Below are 22,185 nucleotides of genomic sequence, written 5' to 3'. Positions count from 1 at the left end.
ATCATGATAATTCTAGTTCAATCGCTGGCTTATAACATATTAAAGATGCTGTATAAATTTGAACAAGATCGGTGCAATAGTTTCTGAAATATCGTGGTTACCGTTTCGAAAAATGGTGTTTCGAGAAAAACGCGTTTGAAAGTTCGCGCATGTGATTTATACTAAAAATTCCATCTCACCGTCAATCTGCTATGCCTGGACCATACAATAGGCCTTCCTCTTTTTCTTCGAAGTCACGCAGAGCTGCTCTGTCTTCTCTTTTCGCGATTCGGGCCTGTTTTACAACATCGCTCGTGCGCCTTTCTGAACGGTCGATCCGAGAGCTATCACGCTGTTCAACATATCCTTTAGCTTGTGGGCCGATTTTCACTCCCATGGTTTCCAAGGTCTTCAGGATAGGTTCGAATCCTTCGTTGAAGATGATGACAGCGAGAAACGTGGCGATTTCAACCACTTTTGGCCCAGAATGGAGGTGCTTCGGAGCAAAAGTCCAGATTTTTGGGCATGAATCTATTTCTTTTCTTTCTCACACTTGCACGCCATAGAAATTTTAAAGCCCAATCCTCGTATATCACGTTGATGGAAAGTCACCGTACTTTTGCACTCTTTACAAATAACAGCCGAAGAAATGGTTGAAAATACACTCACAAAATTCAAAATACAATACAAAACAGTCTGTTCAACGCTCACTTCAAAATTTTTCTTTTGACGAAGTTTCGTCGCTGACGCCGATGTAAACGACTTGTCTTGTTCAAAAGTGTGTCGGTTGCCTGCGAATTTTCGCTTTTTAGGTCCATCGTAACGAGCCGGGGCGTCTCTACTTCCTTTCATGAACATTTTGAAAATTATTTTCAAAAAATCAGCTACGTGCGACTCGCAAGAGAAAATATAGTACGCTTCGCAACTGCCACAGCAAAACTGAACTAAAACTTCACGGCGTCTTAGTCAATATTCGAAAGCGTCTGTCAATGGTCTCGGCTCCCCTTTACTCGGGCCTAATTCACAAAAGGTTCAGGTAGCAGTTAGATTTAGGGATATCAATACAATGGTCAGCGCCGCTCGGCTTTCGGAGCAGCCCGGCGCGCGCTCCTGCTCCGTTCCAGGGCTGTAACTTGTGAACCACTTCGAATATCGAAAAATCCTTTGGCACACATTTTCTACACATGTTGTAGATGTGATTTATGAAAAAAAAAAAAAATCGATTTTTTCGACCCGAGAAACTAGAGGACCCCCTTAAGTAATGGATGAGAATTTACGCTTTGTGTAATCTTTTTTTTTAGTCATAAATTTTTGTTTCAACATATTTTTAGGCTAACTGTACACTCCACATATCTTTAAGAATTCATCTACGAATAAGCAGACATTACAGTATTTGTAAAAGCCCCATCCATAGTTATTTCTGTTCGACACATTTCATTTTGGCATGTGAATTTCAAGTGGTCACAATATTTGAATTTGTCATCATCCAGCAATGGTAATGCCTCCTCATGCTCAAAGTGCTGCTTTGGTTTATAGATCCCCTCCAAACCTGTGAAAATGATCTTTATTCATGTAATGTTATGTAAAAAAGTGCTCCATCATTACACATAAAACAAACCTAAATGCTCTGACAGCAAAACGTCGTCAATGCCATCAATGGGGTCGCAAATCCGCATTATGACTGGGAATAACTGGCTAAGTAAATAGTAGTTGACATCTATTTTCAAAGTCTCGCTGTTCTTCAACTCGTCAACATGGTACGCTCTTTCAGTTGCAGATTTATCTGTACCGTCCTTTTGGGAAATAGATAAATGTGAAAAAAATATCTCTCATTTATGCGAAGTATCAAGGTGAGCAAAAAGGTTTGAAGCTTCCAAAGAAGTTAAATTTTTTGTTACTCACATATTCTATTTGTACAATCGTTCACAAACATTTTAGCGCAAGGCCAATTAAAATACTTCAATTCATTCATCTGGAATCATGACAAGAATGAAACGGTACGGGAAATGCATGATCATCTTGTACCATCAATATCATCCTTAATTTTTACATTTTTTCAAAGATAATCAGTGATTTGCATAATCAGAAATTTATTTAAAAACATCTGAACGAACAAATTGATGCAAATCTATTCATTTATTTAAAAATGCAATTCAAATTTTATTCTATTTTTACCCGACACCCGTTCAAACCTTTCTGATCCCCTTAACACAGATATTATGCAGCTGATAATTAATCACCTCGCAAATAATGTACGGTACTGTATCGCCAGCCTTCCACATACGTCCGCCTTTCTCATTTAAGCGTAAAGCAACATTGACATGAGCTTGTTTTTTGTCTGGATAATCACTTGGATTCTTTGATAACTGTTTTGTTATAACAAGCGACGAAAGTGGAACATTACCTTCCTTCAGCGATTTTGAAACAACCCGCAAGATTTCAAATATATTTTCTAACCTTGCATCAAATGGCTGTTCACACAGCAATTGGTCCAGTACATTCCTAAATAACGTCTTATAGATTTTTAGCTGTAACAAGACAACTATTCCCTCACGGAAAAGTAGCACTGATTGTGAGACATGACTACATATTCTAAAAGAAAACAAACCTTCCTACTTCACAGGCTAATTGGCACCAATCTCTCCTGACTATATCTAAACCCTTGTGTTCCTGCGTCGTTTCTATCTGACCATTGGGTAGTTTAGTCATTGTAACTGCAGCGTATTTTTTCTTTTGCAAAAGCAAGAGATACTTGAACACACCATCAATGTCCAATTCTACTTTTTTGTAAAGCTTGTTCACTTCCTGTTTGATCTGGGAAAACGATTTAGGGCAAGTTCATTATTATGCAACTTCACACTCAGAGATATACCAAATAAGGTAAAGAAACCTTTATATTTTTGTCAACTCACTTGTTTACCAATTGCAAACACTTGTTCATAATCTAGAACATTTGTATTGATCATAATCGAATCAGTGTCACCATAGATAACTTGATAGTTCAATCTCTCCACTAAATCTTTTGTATTAATTAAGATTTCTCGCCCTTTTGCTGAAATCAACAAATCACGACAATATGTATCTATATATATGCGCGCATTTAGTTTGTTTTTTTTAACCAGTATTGTGATACTTGTTTTTAAATGTAATGCGTTATATCACAATGCATTTGTATGTATGTACCTGTGACCAATGCTGCCAATCCCTTGGCGTAAAATCGGCAATGTGTCGCTCCTAAACATCCATACATAGAATTGGCAGTCAGTTTAAGGGCCAACTGCCTAATGTTGTACTGCATTCGCAATTCGGGAGAAATATTGGATGCCTTCATAAGATTCTTAACTTGGACACGGCTCTCGACTAGTTTACGGATTTCTGTTGGAATGACTCCTGGCTCCAAACATGTTTCAGGAATACAAAGTTCCTATATCCAGAATAAATAAACATTATAAAGAAGAACATCACCGTGTTAGCAAAAACTTGGTCAACTAACAAAGAACATTTTGATCAAATTCTACAGGAATGTTAGGTGGACCAAGATACTCGATGCTTATTGTTTTATACTTGGCTAATTTTATTTTTAGATGGTAAAACAACCCTTTTAAGGGCTTTTGATAACATTACCTATTGGCCTTTTCATATAATTGTTCAATCTATCTTCCTGAGATTTGATCTCTTCCTTGTATTTCAACTTTCAAGTTAAGCTGCGTAACAATACTTACTGTACTGTCGCTGTAGGCAGCTCCAGGAACGGTGGTAAAGCATATATTATACTCTTGTATGATACTTGGATACAAAGAATTGAAGTCCATGAGTAAAATCAAAGTGTCGTAAAATCCTTTTTTAGGTTCCAAAACCAAACCACCTGCATAGGCTGCTTTCTTTTTACGAGAATTACTTTCATCTGAAGATAAGAATACAAATTTCATACATGTCTGACAGAATATTTTACTACAAGTGCATGATTACTTACCCTTTTCAATGTTGTTCTTATCTGCCTTAGTGTTTCGTTTATCAGGTGTAATATAGCCTTTATCATTAAAAGCGTGTAGCAAAAGATACTCGTTTCTCTCGGCTCGGCCAGCGGTCAGAGTTCTCGAAAGAATATTTCCTGCATAAACGTCATGATATATGCGAGTTGATTATTAAGTCTCAAGAAGCACACTTCTCGATTCAATTTACTTCAACACAAGAATATTCCGTCCAGTTTTTGTGACATCGAAATGTTGTGCACCATTTCACAAAAAACAGAATCATCAAATTTTTGGCGGCACATCATTGAATGTCGAGATGTTCACAAGTATTAAATCTATGTAAGTTCATTAAAGGTAAGAAGTATTTCTCGATTTCCATACCAGCAATGCAAGTGATCTGTAGTGCTAGAGGCATGACGTTGAGTTCGAACATTATCATGATAATGCGTGATGCGTCAAGCATTGTAAGTCTCACCAGTTCCACTAGTTTATCAATATTAGCATAATACTTTGCGGTATCCTCTGGCTTAATTTCTCTGCAATCTTTTTCTTTCCCCTTCAAGACCTGCATGTAAAAAAAGGTTTTCTTCAATGAATGTTCTTAGATAAAATATGGCACAATTACAATTCGTTTTTATTACCCAAAAATTAACGATATTCTCACACCATCATCAGAAGTAACGCATCTGCTAACCCAGAAATATTACACTATAACGATACCTAATTTTAGCGAAAATGTGATTTGAACATCAAAGAGTGGCTAATATTCACGAAAAAGGCAAAAGTATTTCAACTGACAGTTATAATTCTAAAGTCTGCTACATTCTTAGCATCACAAATGTATGGAACCTTGCTCAACATAACGTATAATGAATGACTAAGGAAAAAAAGCATTTTTGTAAAAAAGTTAGCGCAAAAGTTACGAACTAGTTTGATCAATTCATTAGACATTGCAGGATTCATTTATTTTGTCTGCATACACTTAGATAATTACTTCAAGATATAGGTAGTGATCACCGGACAAAAGTCCTTACTGTGCTGAAATATGAGTAAGTGTTAAACAATTTCAGCTAGAGTGACAAGTGAATGTATTGTGGTGCAGGTTTAACATAAAAGACAAGAGTCCAGCTTTGTTGTTACAAGTTATTCTGTAACTAAGCTGTTACTGTATCCTTTTTTGATTGTTGTTTTGACCCCAAATTTTTTTAGTTGTATGTAATTGTTTCTTAATCCCATTTTAGCCACGATATGAAACAAGATAAAATTACTTACATTTGTACAAAGTGACTGCAAATCATAACTCCTGACTTTAAGGTTTAATTCTTTCGCTGACGTCTGGATGTCGCAAAGCAACCGACCACTCAGTACTTGCCCTATCAAAACTTTGCCCTGTAAAAAAGAAATTCGCGTTGTGTTGCTTTCAAGTTTATAATTTGTTTTTATCGTTACTAAGTTTTTTCTATAAAATATATAAAATCGTGTCTCACAATTTGGATTCCCTAAAAATTGGCGACTACGCGGTGATTTTAGTTTGTCTACATTACCGTCTCTGTATTACATCAAATTCTAATGCAAAGTGATCGGTGAAGGCAGAAATCATCAATTTTCAAGACATTGAAATCAGCAGAGGTATTTTTATATTAGATTAACGTTTTTGATTCTGTTTTAGCATGGTGTGAATTTCCAAATAACTCTAAGATGTGTGGCATAGTGACTTTGCCACTTTTATGCGACTCTTCGACTCTCTGTATAACGAACAATTGTAGTACTGTCCAAAAGTCCGGGATCACTGTTCTAACTTCCGATTGAGACAGAAAAAAGGTGCAAGGCAAGGGGTTCGTCACTCATCAGTTTGTGTGTACACTGGACTTTAGGTCTGTGAGATTTCCCATAATTTAAAAGATTTCACAAGATTTCATAATCTTCCAGAGATTTCACAGGTTTTTATAATATTTCAAAGGACTTTTAAAGACTTTATGGGGGATTCAGAGATTTCCTCTATTCTAAGATTTCAAAGGTATATTTGAAAAGATTTTGCGAGATTTCAACTGATTTCACGCGATTCGAAGGATTTCTTACAATTTGAGAATTTCAAAAGATTTTACGCGATTGCAACAGATTTTACAGGGGCAAAGGAATCTTGAAATTCCAGGATTTCAATAAATATTACACAACTTCGACAGTCCGTGTGCCATCTTGAGATTATATCAAACTGCAGAACAATTCATTTTATTAATATCAAATTCGAATAGAAAACATCCAATTACATACAGAAAGTGAATATTTCTAGTAGAGATCTCGTAGCGGATGTAAATTTCTTTACCTTGTACATAGGAGGTAGAGTGCGCTTCAACCTTCCAACTCTGCTCCAGTTTGGTATTCTCAAGTTGAACATTCTGTGCATGAGAACATCAAACTGAAATCCGCAGTCACATCCGACTAACAAGTCTGGATCTGCTTTTTGCAGTCTATTCAATAGTTCTTCAAGCAAGTTTCGCTCTTTGTCGCAGTGAATTAATTCCGTTTGGGTTCTTCTGATTAGAGAATCTTTCGAATACATTACCCAGCCCGCATCTTCTGGTCTAGTAATCACTTCGATTTGGAACAAACAAATTTTCTCATTAGAATATTTGAGCAGTAATTTTCGAACAAGAATGTTTGAGAAATATTTAAGTTTCACTATATTCACAATGACAAAAACTTATGCGAATATCAAAAAAAAAAAAAGAACGTTAACAGAAGAGAGCAGGAGACTTACAACAAAAATGCTGTACAAACGGGGGCTTCGGTGATGGCTGGTCAATATGATATTTATTATGCAGAAGAACTCCTATCATGGCAATTTCGTTCTGCTGCGATTTTGTATTAAAGGATATTCGCACATTAAGTGTTGCCACAATCAATGGAGGTGGTGGAGTGCTATATTTGCTTATTGATACCGATATGTTTTCCGCCTTCAAACAATTGACCTGTGAAAGAGAGATATTGGCTACTTCGTATAATAGGAAATGCACAATTCGGCTCTTTGGTTTAGTTCGAAGATGACAGTTGAAATCACAAGGGCCCAATGTGATTGTAAATTCACAATATCAAAATCAAAACATTTATTCATTGATCAGACATTTGTATGGTTTTATTGTAAACGATGTGAGCTTCAAAAGAAATCAACTATCGAAATTACATGACTCATAGCAGTCTCCTCGGTCAGAAAAAGGGAAAAAAGTGACTACAAATATTCGAAGTGAACATTTAATGACAGTAAAGTGATTAAAAATTTATGTATTTCGGAAAATGTATTTATCCAATTTCGGAGCACGTGGTCCACACCTATTATACTGCGTTCCTGCCAATAGGGTGAAGCAATATGCAAGTTTTGAAAATCGATATGGCCGGGCATGGAAAACTTGTGGGTACACATATAAGTACAGAAAATTTTTTGCCACACCCTAAAAGTTGAGATCTTCAACTCCGGAAAAACTTCAACGTTGCGGTTTTATCGATCATTCGAAAATTAATGCTTTTTCCGTACTTATACATGTATGCACGATCATTATGTTCACTTTTTCTACATCAAATTAAGATATTCTGAAATGCAACGTAATTCATTCCATTCTCGTTCATCATATATTAGAGACATACGAGAAGCCTACAAAAAAACGCAGTTAGTGCTTCGAAATGAAATCTTTCTCTTTTTGCAACCAGGTTTGGAACCGTCACAGGTAGAGTTGTTTGTTGTTTATTCAAGTTTTAAAAACTTTCCGTACTTTTTTCAGATTTTTTTTTTCTATTTCTGGTTAGTTCAATGATACTTTTTGTACTCTCTCATCAGAAGAGCTGTTTTTTGATTCATCGAGAAAGTATTTGTATGGATTAGAGAATTGGTAAATAAATATTTTTTGTTCCAGGCTTTTTCAAGAAACGGGTTCAATTTTTCAAATAGATTCCTATTACTTAGGCACTGTGGTATAATTTTTAGCTGGAAGTATTTTTTTGATTGCTGACAATAAATTATTGAAAAAAAAATTTGGTAACAATAAATTTATAACAATTTATTGCCAGTGAACAAAAAAAAACCTCCAGCTGATAATTGTGTACCACTCTTTTTTCACAACTTGAACTATATTCAGTAAAATTTTTAAGTAAATCGAGTAGATCCTAAGGGTAATTCTTTCGATCGCGAATTCCGGGCAGTCAAGAACTATTTGGGACCCAAAATTATAGCACTGTTCATAAGATAGTAAGGAACGAGATTCTGGCCAGACCTCAAATTCGGTGACCATCGGCCAAAACCAGTTAGGGTGGCGACAATTTTGCTCAAATAAAATTTGTCGACTTTTCCATGACTTTTCTTGTAAAAAAAATTAAGAATTTCCCGACCTTTTCCCACGAAGCTTAGGTAATGTTATGCAACTTTTATGACCAAAAGCTCCAAAAGTTGTGTTCATTGAATACATAAATTATGATCTAAAAAATACATATTACTGCTTCGTTTCACATAAATAATTAGAAATTCAACAATACCATTTCTGAAAGTTGGCTTAACTGAATTTACGAAGTATAGCTAAAGTTTGAAAACGATTTATAAAAATTAGAAGTTTGTATTATTGGGTTCTGTTATCTTTACAAAGATTGAACTGGTTTCGCTACTGGTCGGTGGTAGCGCCGTAATCCTGATTCTGCATTGCCAACGTAATCGACTTAGCCGAAACATTAGCTATGTCTAAATCACTATCTCCGTGTGTACGATGCAAATATTATTTCCAATCACTTCAAGTATATGCACAAAAAAAACAAAACACCTTAATTTACCTCCACTTTACACCAGCTGACTGGACTATTGGTAGGCAATGGGCATTTGACATCCAACCAGCAAGGACCTTTAATTTTTCGCTCAATCAGCAGTAGCTCCAGAGCATTGACAGATGTTCCGAACACTTGTTCAATCGTAGGTCCACTATAATTGGAAGCAATAGCGGGATCTTTGGCTGGGTATTTAACTTCCAAGTATTCCGATGTTTTAGGTACACCCTTTTTCTCAAATGCATAACTCTTTGTAACTGTACAAGAGCGGAAACTCTTGATGCCATTCTTGTTTGCGTATTCGTTAAATTCTTTATAAACGTCCATCATCGAAATCGCTTTTGTTTCCGATTCCTCGGCAGTGTCTGTAGGTTTTACCTAAGAAGAAACATGAGATTTTTCATTGTTCTCCGCTTTAATGCTTTTATATTAATGATTAGAATATTTCATCTCGAATTAAACAGTCAAATATTATATACCGAGAAGAGAAGAGAAGCAGCAAAGATGGAAAAACGAAGATTTTAAAATTATGGCTAGGATATCAACACGTTCACTGCCAATGACTAAACTATTGAGTCACAACAGCTTTCCACCAGATGCCGATGACTCGAATAGTGTGTCAAATTATTACACTGAAACTAAAGATCAACTTCAGGGGATGGTGTTTACATTTTCATCGGCAGCGAACGTGTTAAACTTTCCCGACTGAAGGAATTTTTTTGCTTTATATCTATTTTTTCTCATGTTGTTGAAAGTAAATTAAAAAAAAAAACTCCAGTATCAGCGAAATCAAATATATTGTATGGCCCATTCGGCTAACTTTGTTATGTGATTATGGGTACTAAGATAAGATATGAATCTTTCGATGTTTATGCCTTTGAACCTGATCGTTTATCAGAAACACATTGATTTTAACATGCCTTCTCATTGAATATTAGTCTTCAAATTTTTGACACTTCTAGCTGTTGAAAAAAAATGTACTAACATATTTTTTGTATAGAAAAGTCTAATTTTCGGAAAATGAAGTCCATTTTTTCTTTTATATATCTTCAATGACAGAAAAACAGTGTTCTGTGAAAATTCGATTTTTTTTTTCATGGTTTTGCAAGCACAAAAAATTATTTTAATGATTCCATCGAACACTTGAGAACTTTTCTATAACGAGCCTAGATTTACAGAATAGGATCCCTGGTGAAAATAAACTTTGTCATTTCTCTATTGTTTCTCTGAAAAACTCAAAACGAGAAGAAAGAGAAAAGTCAAGTTTTTCAGAAAGTAAAATCGTAAAAAAGAACTGAAGAAATCTAAAGAAAATCTGTAAAATTCTGTGAGAATCTGTGAATATTTGAAAAGACTGAAAATAGCGGCTGGTAAATTTTACGAGAATAACGTAGTTTCAGAAAAGTGCACAAAAATTACCTGCGGCAGAGTTGTTCAGGGAATACTCTGCATTTCTCATTACACAGATACATTCAGAAATACCTCTGCTTACAGGTGAAGCGACGCAATCTTTTTCAACGTTTTGCAGAGAACATTTCTTGAATTAAAATATTCCAATTTTTCATATTCAAATTAATGAAGAATACAAAAAATTTTAACTGACAAAAACTATCCATTCCCTATAATTTTGTTACATTCTCCAGTCCTCATATTCCATTCCCACAGTCTTAGTCACTTTTCACCCTGCATCCTCGTCTTATCTTCACTGGGTCAACAGGTTCATCTCTATACCCCAACTAGCGAGTCTAAAACATTCTCTAAACTCATTGCTCCCATCCTAGCTTTCGTGCGAGTCACTTCTAATTATATCTTCCCATCCCAATCCAAACCCTTTACCCAAGCCGACTACTTTACATTGACCACTGTCATAATTCAATAATTTCATCATTAACAATAAACTAACTATACCATTTAAATCGTGTGTCTTCATTAAAACTGATCTCTTCCTTTTTCTGTCATTCCCTGCATTGGAAGTAGTGGCACGTAAGTGCATAATCGACGTGTACAAACCCTAAAATAGCCTTCCAACACCTTGGCTGGGCATTGAGTAGGTTTGAGTAGCCACTCATCGAAGTCTACTCATTCTATCCCATAACAATTTCAACTTTCAAAAATCAAATCCATCTTCCAAATGCAGTCTTACAGAAAAACTATTTTTAAATTGGCTATTCAGTCTTGACCATGATGTACTTTCTCCTGGGTAGTGTAATATTTCAAATACTTAGATTTACCAAAAAAATTCCGTTATGTATTTCTACGTTTGAGTTATATAATAGATGTGTATAATGTATTGTACTAAGTTGAATTTTTACGTGCATTATTATTGCGTGATATTGTTGTGTGCGGTGTATGTCTGTGTTCCGTGAGTATGAGAATTGCAAAGAAATCCCGCATTTATCAGAAAAATTTTGCCAGATTTCTAAGCAAAACATTTGTGCCGGAGATGGCGGATAAATTTTCGATTATCAGAAATAAAGTCTGATTCTTCTCTTACAAGTGTCCGCATTTACAGAAAAATGGCGGAATTAATTTGCAGAGATTCTCAGAAAAATTTTCAGAGATTTGCACAGTTCATTAGATATTTTCAGAAACATGCAGAAATTATGTGCTTCCGGACTGCTTACGGTGAAGAGATTTACAGAGGAAAGACTTCGAATTTCCTCTGCAGATCACGAAATTTTAATTCGTAGAAAAATTCGTAGAGTTAATTTGCAGAGATTTACAGAAAAATGACTGAGATTTTTTCACCAGGGATGGCCATGGGATCGTTATTACCGACCTGAATTCACCTACACCATGCACATACAGTCTCAAAAAATATTTGCCACTCTAGTTTAAGGGAGGTCTGAGGAGGTTGATATCCCTGAGACTAGGCCTTATGAATTAACCTTTAGAGGACGGGAACACCCGTATATTCGGGCGACGCATAATCGACATTTTAATCATGATAGTTTTAACATATTAGATACCTTGTTTATGCATTTTCTGAAGGAGACCAAGAATCCCAAATCTCCGTCCTCTAAAGGTTAATAATATTGTATGTTCACTGAATTTTGTTAGAGTATTATTTTCATCAAAGATTACTACTGAATTATGATAAAATGATAATATTGACAATCCAATCCGATTAATGGTTTGGGTTAGTTTCTGTAACACGTGAAAAAATTAGCAGCTCTTCATGTTGAAAATTATGGAAGAAAATACGATTTAAAGGTACTAATATTTTAGGAATCGCAGTTTTCGACGTGAATCATTGCCGTAAGTTATTGGTCTGACCTTTTATACACATGAACTAATGTGACTGCGAACGTATGTCGACGTTGGTATAAACTGCTGTTATATTGCACTCAGAAACTTATGCAAATGCATGACCTCTAATTTCCAAATTTAATGTCACTGAATACCGAATAATATTGGATGTCCGATATCATCATTTTATCCTAATTCGCATTTTTGAAAACAATGAAGAAATGACCCAAAGGTGTTGTGAGGTTAATCTGATGGAAATAATACAGTAGAACCGCGATTGTTCAAACCAATTGGGACTGGGCCTAGTTCAGATAATCGAACACTAATGTTAGGTGACACGATGTTCAGCGCTCAAGAAATATTCAAAAAATATGTCATACACATATTTGTTATAATACGGACTATCTATTCAGCTAAATTTTTTTTGGAGTTTACTAAAAACTACTGATAAGAATGAATATGCGAGGCCACTAATACGCTGACAGGGCAATCAAGCTTGAACATGTTTGATCGAACACTTTGTTTGCAACATTTTAATTGCGCGCAGTCTTTCGACATGCATATAAATTAAAAAATTCGCGCCGTTTTTCAAATAGATACATACTACGTAATAAAACATCAAAAACGCGGGCGTAATAAAAAAAAAAATAAAACGATAAAAAACCAGCAAGTTGAAGTTCGAATTATAGAGGGTTTGGTGAACGTGAAGTAAAGCGATCGTGATTCGGATGACAGATGTTTGGATTATCAAGGTTCAACATTATTGTTTCATAAGGATAGTCTCAAGTGTATTGGCCCCACTTAATTGTTAAAACTGGATGAGGTAGAAATACTCACATGTTCTCTCGGTAGGAGGTAGATCTTCCTGTCAATATTCTTGACCACAATGCAACAGGAAACATAGGCCTTAGCTGTCTCAATATAAACTTTGCCAAACAAGTAGACCACGCCAGGTTGTTTGTAAGGATCTTCGAAGGCATCCCACCAGTAGAATCTAAATATTTTTTCACCTGTTTCATTGACGTGTAAAGGAAGGTTTGAATTATCAACCGATATTTCCATCTCCGTTATTTGTTCTCCAAAATCATCATCCCATAAATCACTCAGCATATCCTCGTTCGTAACTGATGGCTTTACGGTTTTTCCCTTTAATTCTGGCTGCAAGGCTTTGGTTGTCTTCGACGTGTCCGTAAATGCTTGATTTGAATCTTCAAAGTCGAAACTTGATAACTAAATAAAAGATGAATTCCTTATTTCATCGTAATTAAAGACAGTGAAGTACCCAAATTACGTATGTTTTGATAAAAAAGAGCAATAGTACCATCATCAGGATTCTATTTTAATTACGCGTCTGAATTAGCACATATAATTTAAGATTCTGGAAAGTTAGACATGAACATGTTATTGGTAATTGGAGGGTCTATTCGGATTTGTTTTACTGAAAAGTATGTGTAACAAGCTTCATTAACATATTTTTTTCTAATTGAAACCAATAATAGAAAACATTATTACTGACGAAATCCTCAACCATCTCACTTGTTGACATATTTTGTGCTACCCTCAACATCTGAAAAGTGGCTTGATTGATTTACTTTAAAATTCGAGATAGTATTCTTCGATAGTTTATTCTTTTTGCCACGATCCCACACTTTTGTGAATTATTAAATTTTGTTGCTGATTAAACAATAAAGTCATTAATTTTGGACGAGAAATCGTATTTCAACTTCAAACTGTGGCCATTTTCTACCGGCAAAAGAAAATTCGAATTGGCGCAAGGAGGTTGAACTGTCCAAGAAAACGGTCTCTAAATTTGAAGTAAATCGATTCAACCCTTTTTGAGATGTGTGTGAAGTTGGCCCGGCACTTTTTGAAAATAATAGCTGAGTTGTACTCGCATCTTCTAAGTCCACGGTTTTCCTAAAATTCACAGAAATTGGAAATTTGATAAGCCCAGCACTCTTGAGGTATCTGAAGAAAAAAAGATGTGCTAGGTTGTGCTAAATTAGTGCCAACTTGTGCCGTACTACGTTTTTTGAGAACGTCCGTTTATCACGGAAAAAAATACATACGTCAAAAACAAATTGTAATAGGTTTTGTGCCAAGCTTGTGCCAACTTTGAAAAAAACAGACAACCAGCAAGCACTTCCAAGATTTTGAAATTTCTTCCATTGAGTTGGTTTGTACCGAACTTGTACCAACTTGTTTTGTATTCTGTACAGCCAAAAACTTTGAAAGAACTGAAAAAACATTCCGACTCAACATTCCAGTTTTATTTTTGATATTCCGTGACTTTTGAATGACTTTTCCCTGCTGTAAGAAATTCCCTGAGTGTTCCCAATTTTCCAGATATTCTCTGTGCGTACGATCTCTGGTATGGTACAAGTTAGCACAAATCTAGCACAACCCAACACAATTTTTGCTGGGCTTATCAGGTTTTCGATTTTTACGATTTTCCGGATAGACGCCGACTTAGGAGACATTTTTTGGAAACCATTTCAATTTTTTGGAAAACGGCGATGGCACAATTTAACATAACTTTCATAACTATTACTTTAAAAAAGTGCTGAACCAAATTCACACACATGATATCTCGCGTACTATAAAACATGTCACTGAGCAAAAATGGTGAGGTTATTATTAATAACGATGCTTCCTCTTGATTGATTCTGTTAAAAACAAATTACAAATTAAAGCTCGATCAGCATATTTTTGAATAGAACAAACGTCAAGTGAATTAAATAATCGGTTTTCGAGCTGTAAATATCTAAAATTTACCCATTCTCCAACCATCTACTCATATATATCCCATTAAGGGAATAGGCCACTCTAGAATTTGCAAGAAATCGGTTTTTTTTTTCTTTTCTCCACATTATTACACTTTTCAAGAATATTTTGGCCCAAAAGAGATGTCGAATTTCCAAAAATTGAAAAAGTTATGAGTAATTGAGTGAAACAACGTAACGGTGAGCGCTTCAATAGAATCAAGCTCAAGGCTGTAGCAATCAGTCCGTGAGAAAGCTGCGAATGCGGCAGAAGGCCTCTCATATACCCCAGAAATCACCAAATAAGGGTATGAAAAATTGAAACTTCATCTAATACAAAATTAGTATCAAAACCGAAGATAAAACTATAAAGGCGTTTCTCTCGAAACCATGTTTTTCAAACTGGGTAAATTCATAAGCTGAATAAATCTTTATCAATCGACTTCAAAATTCAACTGTACATTCAAAACTAGATTCTCTGGAGAAGTACATAGGATATTGTCGATATATTGCGTAGTTCTTTTGTTACAAACTTTTTTCCTAAAATCTTGAACTTTTGTTTAATAATGCGCCATTTTCGCAAAAATCAATATTTCAAAAAGATACTACATAAGTTCTCTTGCTGTTTTCATGCATAATCGGAGAAGATTTGGTTTTTTGTTTTAGCTCAAGAATTGCTGGCGATACTGACCCGCCTGAACACCCTTATAAAAAAAAAACGACCTCAGCGAAGAAATATTGTACAGCCGACACTTTGTTATCAATCACTACAAAAAAATTATATTTTTTACATTTTATGGTAGTATGATAAAAACTCCTTGACAGAATTTTGAATCATTTTATCATTAAAAAAATGTCAATAAAAACAAAATCCAAAAATTGGCATATATTTTCCTTTCTAGAATGGCCCCTTAAGAATTACTAACGTTACTAACTTCAACCTTATATATATATATATAATAATATATATCTCAGTCGTCTGAAACATGGTTGAGAGGTAAAATTGATTGGGCTTACATCATCAGTATAATGGTTGATGTCCTCTTCCATGCTATCGACTATGTGATTTGTGTGACTAGGTTTTGCCTTTTCCAGAGTTCGAAAAGGAGCTTCTGAACTTTTACAACTATAATTTTGCGTTTCGATATCACTGTCATCATCAATCGCTTGACTTATACTGACGGATGATGGGCAGAACTGTGATGTAGTTTTAAGATCCGTTTCCTTTTTCATGCTCTTCTCACTTCTGGTAGCTATATCAAACAGCTGTTCGTCTTCACTGTTATCATCTATTTGCTGACTGGCGGATCCCACATTAAGCAATGGCTTCTGCAACTTGGGTGGCACCGTTATTTTTTCATTTGTCCTAATTTAACATAAAAAATTTTTTAAACCGTTCACTTCTATACATTTGAGTTCACTCAAAAAAAAACTGAGAGTTCATATTAACTGCAATTTGGCTGATGTTTAATCAGGGTGGCCACCAAATTTTGGGAAAAAAATTCCATTACATTTCCAAAATTTCCAGGACCTAAGACCTAGTTGACCCTGACATTTTGCCAGTTCCAGTAAGTTACTGAAACCTAAATCGTTCAGCTTATCAACTCTATATTCGCATCAAATTCAAATCCAATTGAAGAAAAATATAATGTACAAAAAAATCCGTTTGAGCCAATTTGTTTTTGAACGAAAAAAAGTAAACTTGTTACGTCGTTCAACTCTGAATCAAGAAATTCATGTTTAGTGGCATAATTTTATGATCATCTTCAAATTCCTTGTGCTAACAGCGTTGTCTTTAATAAATATCGTCAACGTGAATAAATGGCGTTACAGGGTAGTCGGAAACAATTAGAACTTTTATCCAATGGGTAACTGAGGAAAATCTAATGCATTTCTAGACAAAAGTAGAGTTTTAGAATATTTAAGGTTATAAGATAAAGCACCCCCGAAACTTCCAAGACTATCGAAGATTCTTCTAATTATTTCAAACTCTCTGAATAAAAATTCTCTTGGAACACCCATAAATAATGGTATGTATATTATGATGTCTTATATTTAGGGTGTTTTTCAACACATACCCGCCAAATCTTTTTCAAATAATTCAAAAAAAATTACCCAATTTTTTCAGATCTTTATATAATCTCTAACCCGTGCCAACAACAGAGTGGATTTCCCCGTTTTTAAATGGGAAATTATTGTATATATATTATTATATAATAAATGAGGGAATATTTTAATACACGTGTTTCGGACACATTCTGAGTAGGTATATATTTTATTACAAAAGTAATAGGATTCAAAAAAAATCGGCAACTGCGAGGTTTTAATAGTCATTAGTGCTATAAGTCTGACCAACAATTCACATCATCACACCACGCAATTCCCCAAAATTGCATGTATTTGTATAAACGCGTTTATTTTAAATGGGTAAATCCGTCCTGTTGTCGGCACAGGTTACAGTTAAGATGAAAATCTGAAAAAATTAGGTCATTGTTTTTGAATTATTTGAACAATATTTGAAGGGTATGCGTTAAGAAAATGCGTCAAACCCGTAGAAATGGGACACCCTAATATATATGTATGTAAAATGTTTTGGTGAAATTCGCAAAAGTGGTAATGATGTAGCAATTTTAAGAATGCTTCGTGCAGTATAGAAGCTACTGCCTCGATAAAAACAGGGACTGTTCGAAAACTCATATGTAATTATGATCTGGGCTGATAGATTGACCAGTAAGTGTCAACAATTTTGTTTACATTAGGTAGTGTTTAGTTTAAACCTCATCGAAACGATATAAAAACTTATATCGCATTTTTCTCGAAACTGCATTCATCAATCTGGCGTTCATAACACCTCACGAACTGATAGTTTAACTTTGAGCAAGATATGTATCTTTAGTACAAATATCTCTATATGATTAACGAATAAAGTTAAGTAAATTTGTGTGTTAAACTGACCAGCAATCTGTGCTATAAGTATTGTAGTGCGTATAATTTTCACTATATTTACTTCCTAAGATTCACAGAATATTCTCAAATATTACTAAATAACTAAAAATAAGGCTGACATCAAAATATTTAGTAATTTCTGCATAATACCTAAAAACAAGCAAAAAAAAAAAAAATTCGTCCATACTGAAATACCCTGTCAGGGTAGCGACAATTTTGCGTGAAGAAAATTCCCTCACGTTTTCCCATGAAACTTAGATAATGTTGGGCAGTTTTTATGACCAAAAGCTCCAAAAGTTGTGCACCTTGATTATATAAATTTGGATCTAAAAAATACGTATTATTGCTTCGTTTCACACAAATAATTGGAACTTGAACAATACCATTTCCATCAGTTAGCTTAACTGAATTTACAAAGCATAACTAAAGTTTGAAAAAGATTAATAGAAAAAAAATATATTTTTCTCTATGGCCCATTATAATTACCTATCTCCGGTTTTCCCGGCCTGTCGCCACCCTGTCTCTTAAAGTCGGAGCAGTAAATATCCAGACTTACTCTGTAATTAAATCATTCCGACAAAGAATTTTTAAATGGAGTTCTCCAGAAAGAAGGCAGTTTTTTGTGTTGCTTCTACATATTCATTTCTTATACACAGTCAAGTTAGCTTCTCACATGACCATACTTCTACCATTGTCTTTGAACGGTGTTTTGCCATAAAAAAGACCAGAATGCGCTGGTAATTTGAGAGAGTTGGTATTATGAAACGCATGAAATGATGGGAGATATTGTAGAAAGATTTTGAAGAATTTTTGGACATTTCTGTAGATATTCAAGGACTTTACAACTGTTGAAGAGATTTGAAAAATTTTGGAATGAGCTTGAAGTTATTGTTGGGCGAGACATTAGAAGGAGATGCGTGGAAACTTTAGAGTAAGGAAATGAAGCGTACACAATTTCAAAAGCGATTTACCTCTCGATGAAATCGGACATGCAAGATAAAAGCGCGATTACATGTTAATGAATATCATCGGATGAATTACGTACCGATACTCAGAAATTGAATAGATTGAAAGAATTTGCTTTAATTGAACTCACCGTAACTTGGTGTGAGGCCTGACTAAAAATTTATTTGGTTCACGAGTTTTCTTTGGCTGCACATCTTGTTTACCACTTTTCAACTCTGCCATAAGGTCGTTCAATATATCATCATCATCCAGCTTCACTTGGGTCTCTTTCTTAGAGGGCATTCCTACGAGCATGTTCCTAATATTTCCTTTCCCTTTGTTTGAATTACTCTTCTTTTTCCGAGGTCCAGATTCCTTCGTCTGTGACGCTTGCTGAATACTCTCACTGTCCAAATCATCATCAAATATCTCTCTACCATCCTCGACATATCCATTACCATCTGAATTTCACGAATAAAATCAGTTTTTCACTACAAAAACCAACAACATAGTTGCAAAGAAAAACATTGTTTATTGACTAAAAATTTGCAAAGTTTTTGATCATTGCCAAGAAAATATTGAAACCGTAATTTTTGAAAGTGCCATTCACCATCATCAACAATCCAATCATCGATTTGACGTTCTTGAACCTTTTTACTGTACTCGCTCTCATCGACTTCTTCGTACACGTTGGCCAGCTCGTCAACGTGATACTTGTTCTTGCTCCCTTTCAACTGTTTCAGCTTCTCCAAAGCAGAATAGCGCCCCTTTTTATCAATCTTCTGACGCCTTGATCGTCCTGTCTGTAGAGCTGAAAAGTTTTCAAAATAAAGGTTCATTATGATTATTTGTTCGCTTTTACTCTTTCAAATTTTGTATGAATTACGTATATTTTGTTATTTTCAGAGTTTGTTTTCACGGATATCATAAGACAGATACACAGGTAAGCCAGCCACCTCCAGTTGTCAGCCACTTACAAATTTAGTCCGAAATAATATCGATACTATGCTTAATTTAAACAAAATTTGTATGCTTTTGTGATTTGTAATCTTTGCTAAGATAGATGTGACTTATATTTTGTACAACAATCTGTACTGCAAAAAATAATACATTAAGCATTAAGGGTGGGAGAAGAACATTGCGTAGCAGGTTGTGTCATACGCAGTAGTTCGGGTGGAAAAAAAAAACTTGTTTGATTGCACATCGAAAGCCTTGAACTTGAAGAAAACCGCCTGATCATTCCATTCATCATTATTTAAATTCATATTGTATAGTTATATTGGGGGTACAAATTATTTTGGTCCGTTCTTTTTGCTCAAAAAATGCATTTATTTCAAAAGATAATGAATTAACAAATTAATCAAAATATTGTCCATCACTGCTTACAACTTTTCCCCACCTCTCAGGCAATTTCCGAATCCCGTGTAAGAAAAACTTCTCGTCTTTTGAGGCAATCCCAATTTTGAAGCCAATTTTCGATTTCTTCGAAACAAGTGAAGCGGTGACCTGCCAAATCGTGTTGCATCCGTCGAAACAGCCCGTAGTCAGAAGGAGTAATGTCCGGAGAATGTGGCGCGTGCGGTAAGAAATCCCATTTGATCGTTTCTAAATATTTTTTGACAACTTTTGCGACATGAGGCCGAGCGTTGTCATGCAAAAAACTTTATCATGTCTTTCCTTATATTCCGGTCGTTTTTCTCGTAATGCACGGTTCAAACGAAGTAATTATAGTCTCGTTTTGCGTTTGACTCGGATCTTCATTGAGTAATGCCTGTAATTCATCGTCTACGAATTTTTTTAGCTGTCCCGAGCGAGGTCTATCTTCAACTCTGAAATCACCACTTTTGAAGCGCCGAAACCATTCTCTACGTGACTTGTCAGTTGGAGCATTATCACCGTAAACTTTCACAAGCATACGATGAGCTTTAGCTGAACTTTTTTTCCAATTAAAACAAAAAATTAAAACTTCCCGCAAATGGTGTTTAGTTATCAAAAAAACTGACATTTTCAACAGCGTAACAAAAAACGTTTTATATGAAACTCACAACAATACAAACTGGATGTTATCGGCAGGTGTCCAATTTGTCTAAAACCAGGGCAATCAGCTGTTACTACTTAAAAATTGAATGTTTTTAGAGCCACGTTTATAGATCCATCTTTTGAGAACGGACCGAATTAATTTGTGCCCCCAATACATAAATTGTGTGTTGAAAATTACGGTATGCAAAGATGACCAACTATCGGCGCATCTACCCTACTGAAAAAAACGAAAATAATTGCTAACGTTCTTCAGCAATGCAAATACATTACATGTGTCCGGCATTCCTTTAAGTAAAATTTAAAGTGTCACAGAAACCTTGAAAATAATTAATCCAAGGTGGTGTTTCGAGTTGCAACTTGGAGTAACACAGCTTGAGTATTTGTTTGTGAAATAATTGGTTCAACAATTTGTAAACCAGCGAAAGTGGATTACATTTTAATGAATTGGAGTTTCTTTTGTCGTTCTATGGCCAATAGTTTTTTTAAAATCATATTACCCGATACTTGGTCTGTGATGACAAATCAATTGTTCTGTACTTTTTCATCATGGGATTAAATTCCTAACTTAACGAAGCATTTTAAAGAAAAACTATTATTTCATAACCTGAGCATTTCCCAGGAATTCATAAGCCGCATTGAAGCAAAACTTTTTCATATTTTGGAAACTTAATTCCTTCAGAAGTTATTTTGAAATAGTAAAATATTAACTTTTGTCTCAATGTTTCATCACGATAACATGACTAACTTCGACCTCGTGCCCTTATGCTATTATAATAATTTTGAAATTTGTATTTAGTAGAGCAGTTGTATAATGCAGGTTATGAAAAAAAAATCTCGATATTAGTAGGACTAATAATTGGTAGATACAAGATACGGAATACAGTCGATTCAAACAGCATGGTAAAAACTCATTTCGTTAGAAATTTATTAGTGGTCAAAATATTGTATTTTTAGAAAAAGTTTGTAGGATCAGTAATGCATCCCCTTTACTATGTATATAAGGTTACGTATTTCCACAGTTATCAAACTGCAGATCTTCACAAAAGCTGACCATAACTTGCATATGAGACCGAAATTTGTAACATTTGGATAACCAAATAATGTCGAAAGAAAAATTACCATTCTATAGCTTCGGTATATCTTTGAAGGACTTGAATGGGCAAAACATGAGTGAATTGATGCTCCATTACAGTTTACCGGATTTCAGACCATTCTCAAATTGCGAAATAGCAATTATCAAAATCGCATGGTCACATTGACGTTACAAGTTTCAATCTCACATAATCCGATGGTATCGCAGTGGTCTCTAAGCTAGTATGGGGCGAGTTATAACAGGTGACACCGGTGACATTAATCGTGACAAAGAATGCAATGGATATGTGACGATATCCAGATTGACAATAATAAGGTTTTAGGATATCTATAGATCTTCGTCAAGCCAATAATTTTAAAATGGATTATTTGTCGAGGGAATACGACTTGACATTGAA

At 34.9% G+C, this 22,185-nt stretch overlaps 1 protein-coding gene across 1 annotated transcript in view; it reads right to left on the bottom strand.

Annotated features, from left to right (window-relative positions):
* Positions 1-22,185, bottom strand: part of LOC124304979 (DNA polymerase alpha catalytic subunit) — a 29,450-nt gene that overhangs the window by 6,932 nt on the left and 333 nt on the right. The window contains exons 2-18 of the mRNA XM_046763849.1: positions 19,266-19,466; positions 18,807-19,116; positions 15,782-16,130; positions 12,840-13,232; positions 8,763-9,131; positions 6,712-6,922; positions 6,277-6,545; positions 5,226-5,342; positions 4,335-4,518; positions 3,953-4,090; positions 3,702-3,883; positions 3,163-3,403; positions 2,892-3,031; positions 2,588-2,793; positions 2,220-2,481; positions 1,598-1,772; positions 1,368-1,528 (exon numbers count right to left, since the gene is read on the bottom strand). Of these exons, the coding sequence (XP_046619805.1) occupies positions 1,368-1,528; positions 1,598-1,772; positions 2,220-2,481; positions 2,588-2,793; positions 2,892-3,031; positions 3,163-3,403; positions 3,702-3,883; positions 3,953-4,090; positions 4,335-4,518; positions 5,226-5,342; positions 6,277-6,545; positions 6,712-6,922; positions 8,763-9,131; positions 12,840-13,232; positions 15,782-16,130; positions 18,807-19,116; positions 19,266-19,466 (3,908 nt within the window). The remainder of the gene's footprint in view (positions 1-1,367; positions 1,529-1,597; positions 1,773-2,219; positions 2,482-2,587; positions 2,794-2,891; positions 3,032-3,162; positions 3,404-3,701; positions 3,884-3,952; positions 4,091-4,334; positions 4,519-5,225; positions 5,343-6,276; positions 6,546-6,711; positions 6,923-8,762; positions 9,132-12,839; positions 13,233-15,781; positions 16,131-18,806; positions 19,117-19,265; positions 19,467-22,185) is intronic.

Source organism: Neodiprion virginianus, chromosome 5 (genome assembly GCF_021901495.1).
Source record: "Neodiprion virginianus isolate iyNeoVirg1 chromosome 5, iyNeoVirg1.1, whole genome shotgun sequence".
In the NCBI taxonomy this organism is placed as follows: domain Eukaryota; kingdom Metazoa; phylum Arthropoda; class Insecta; order Hymenoptera; family Diprionidae; genus Neodiprion; species Neodiprion virginianus.
Note: the sequence above shows the minus strand (reverse complement) of the source record. Positions and strands in the feature narration are given on the sequence as shown.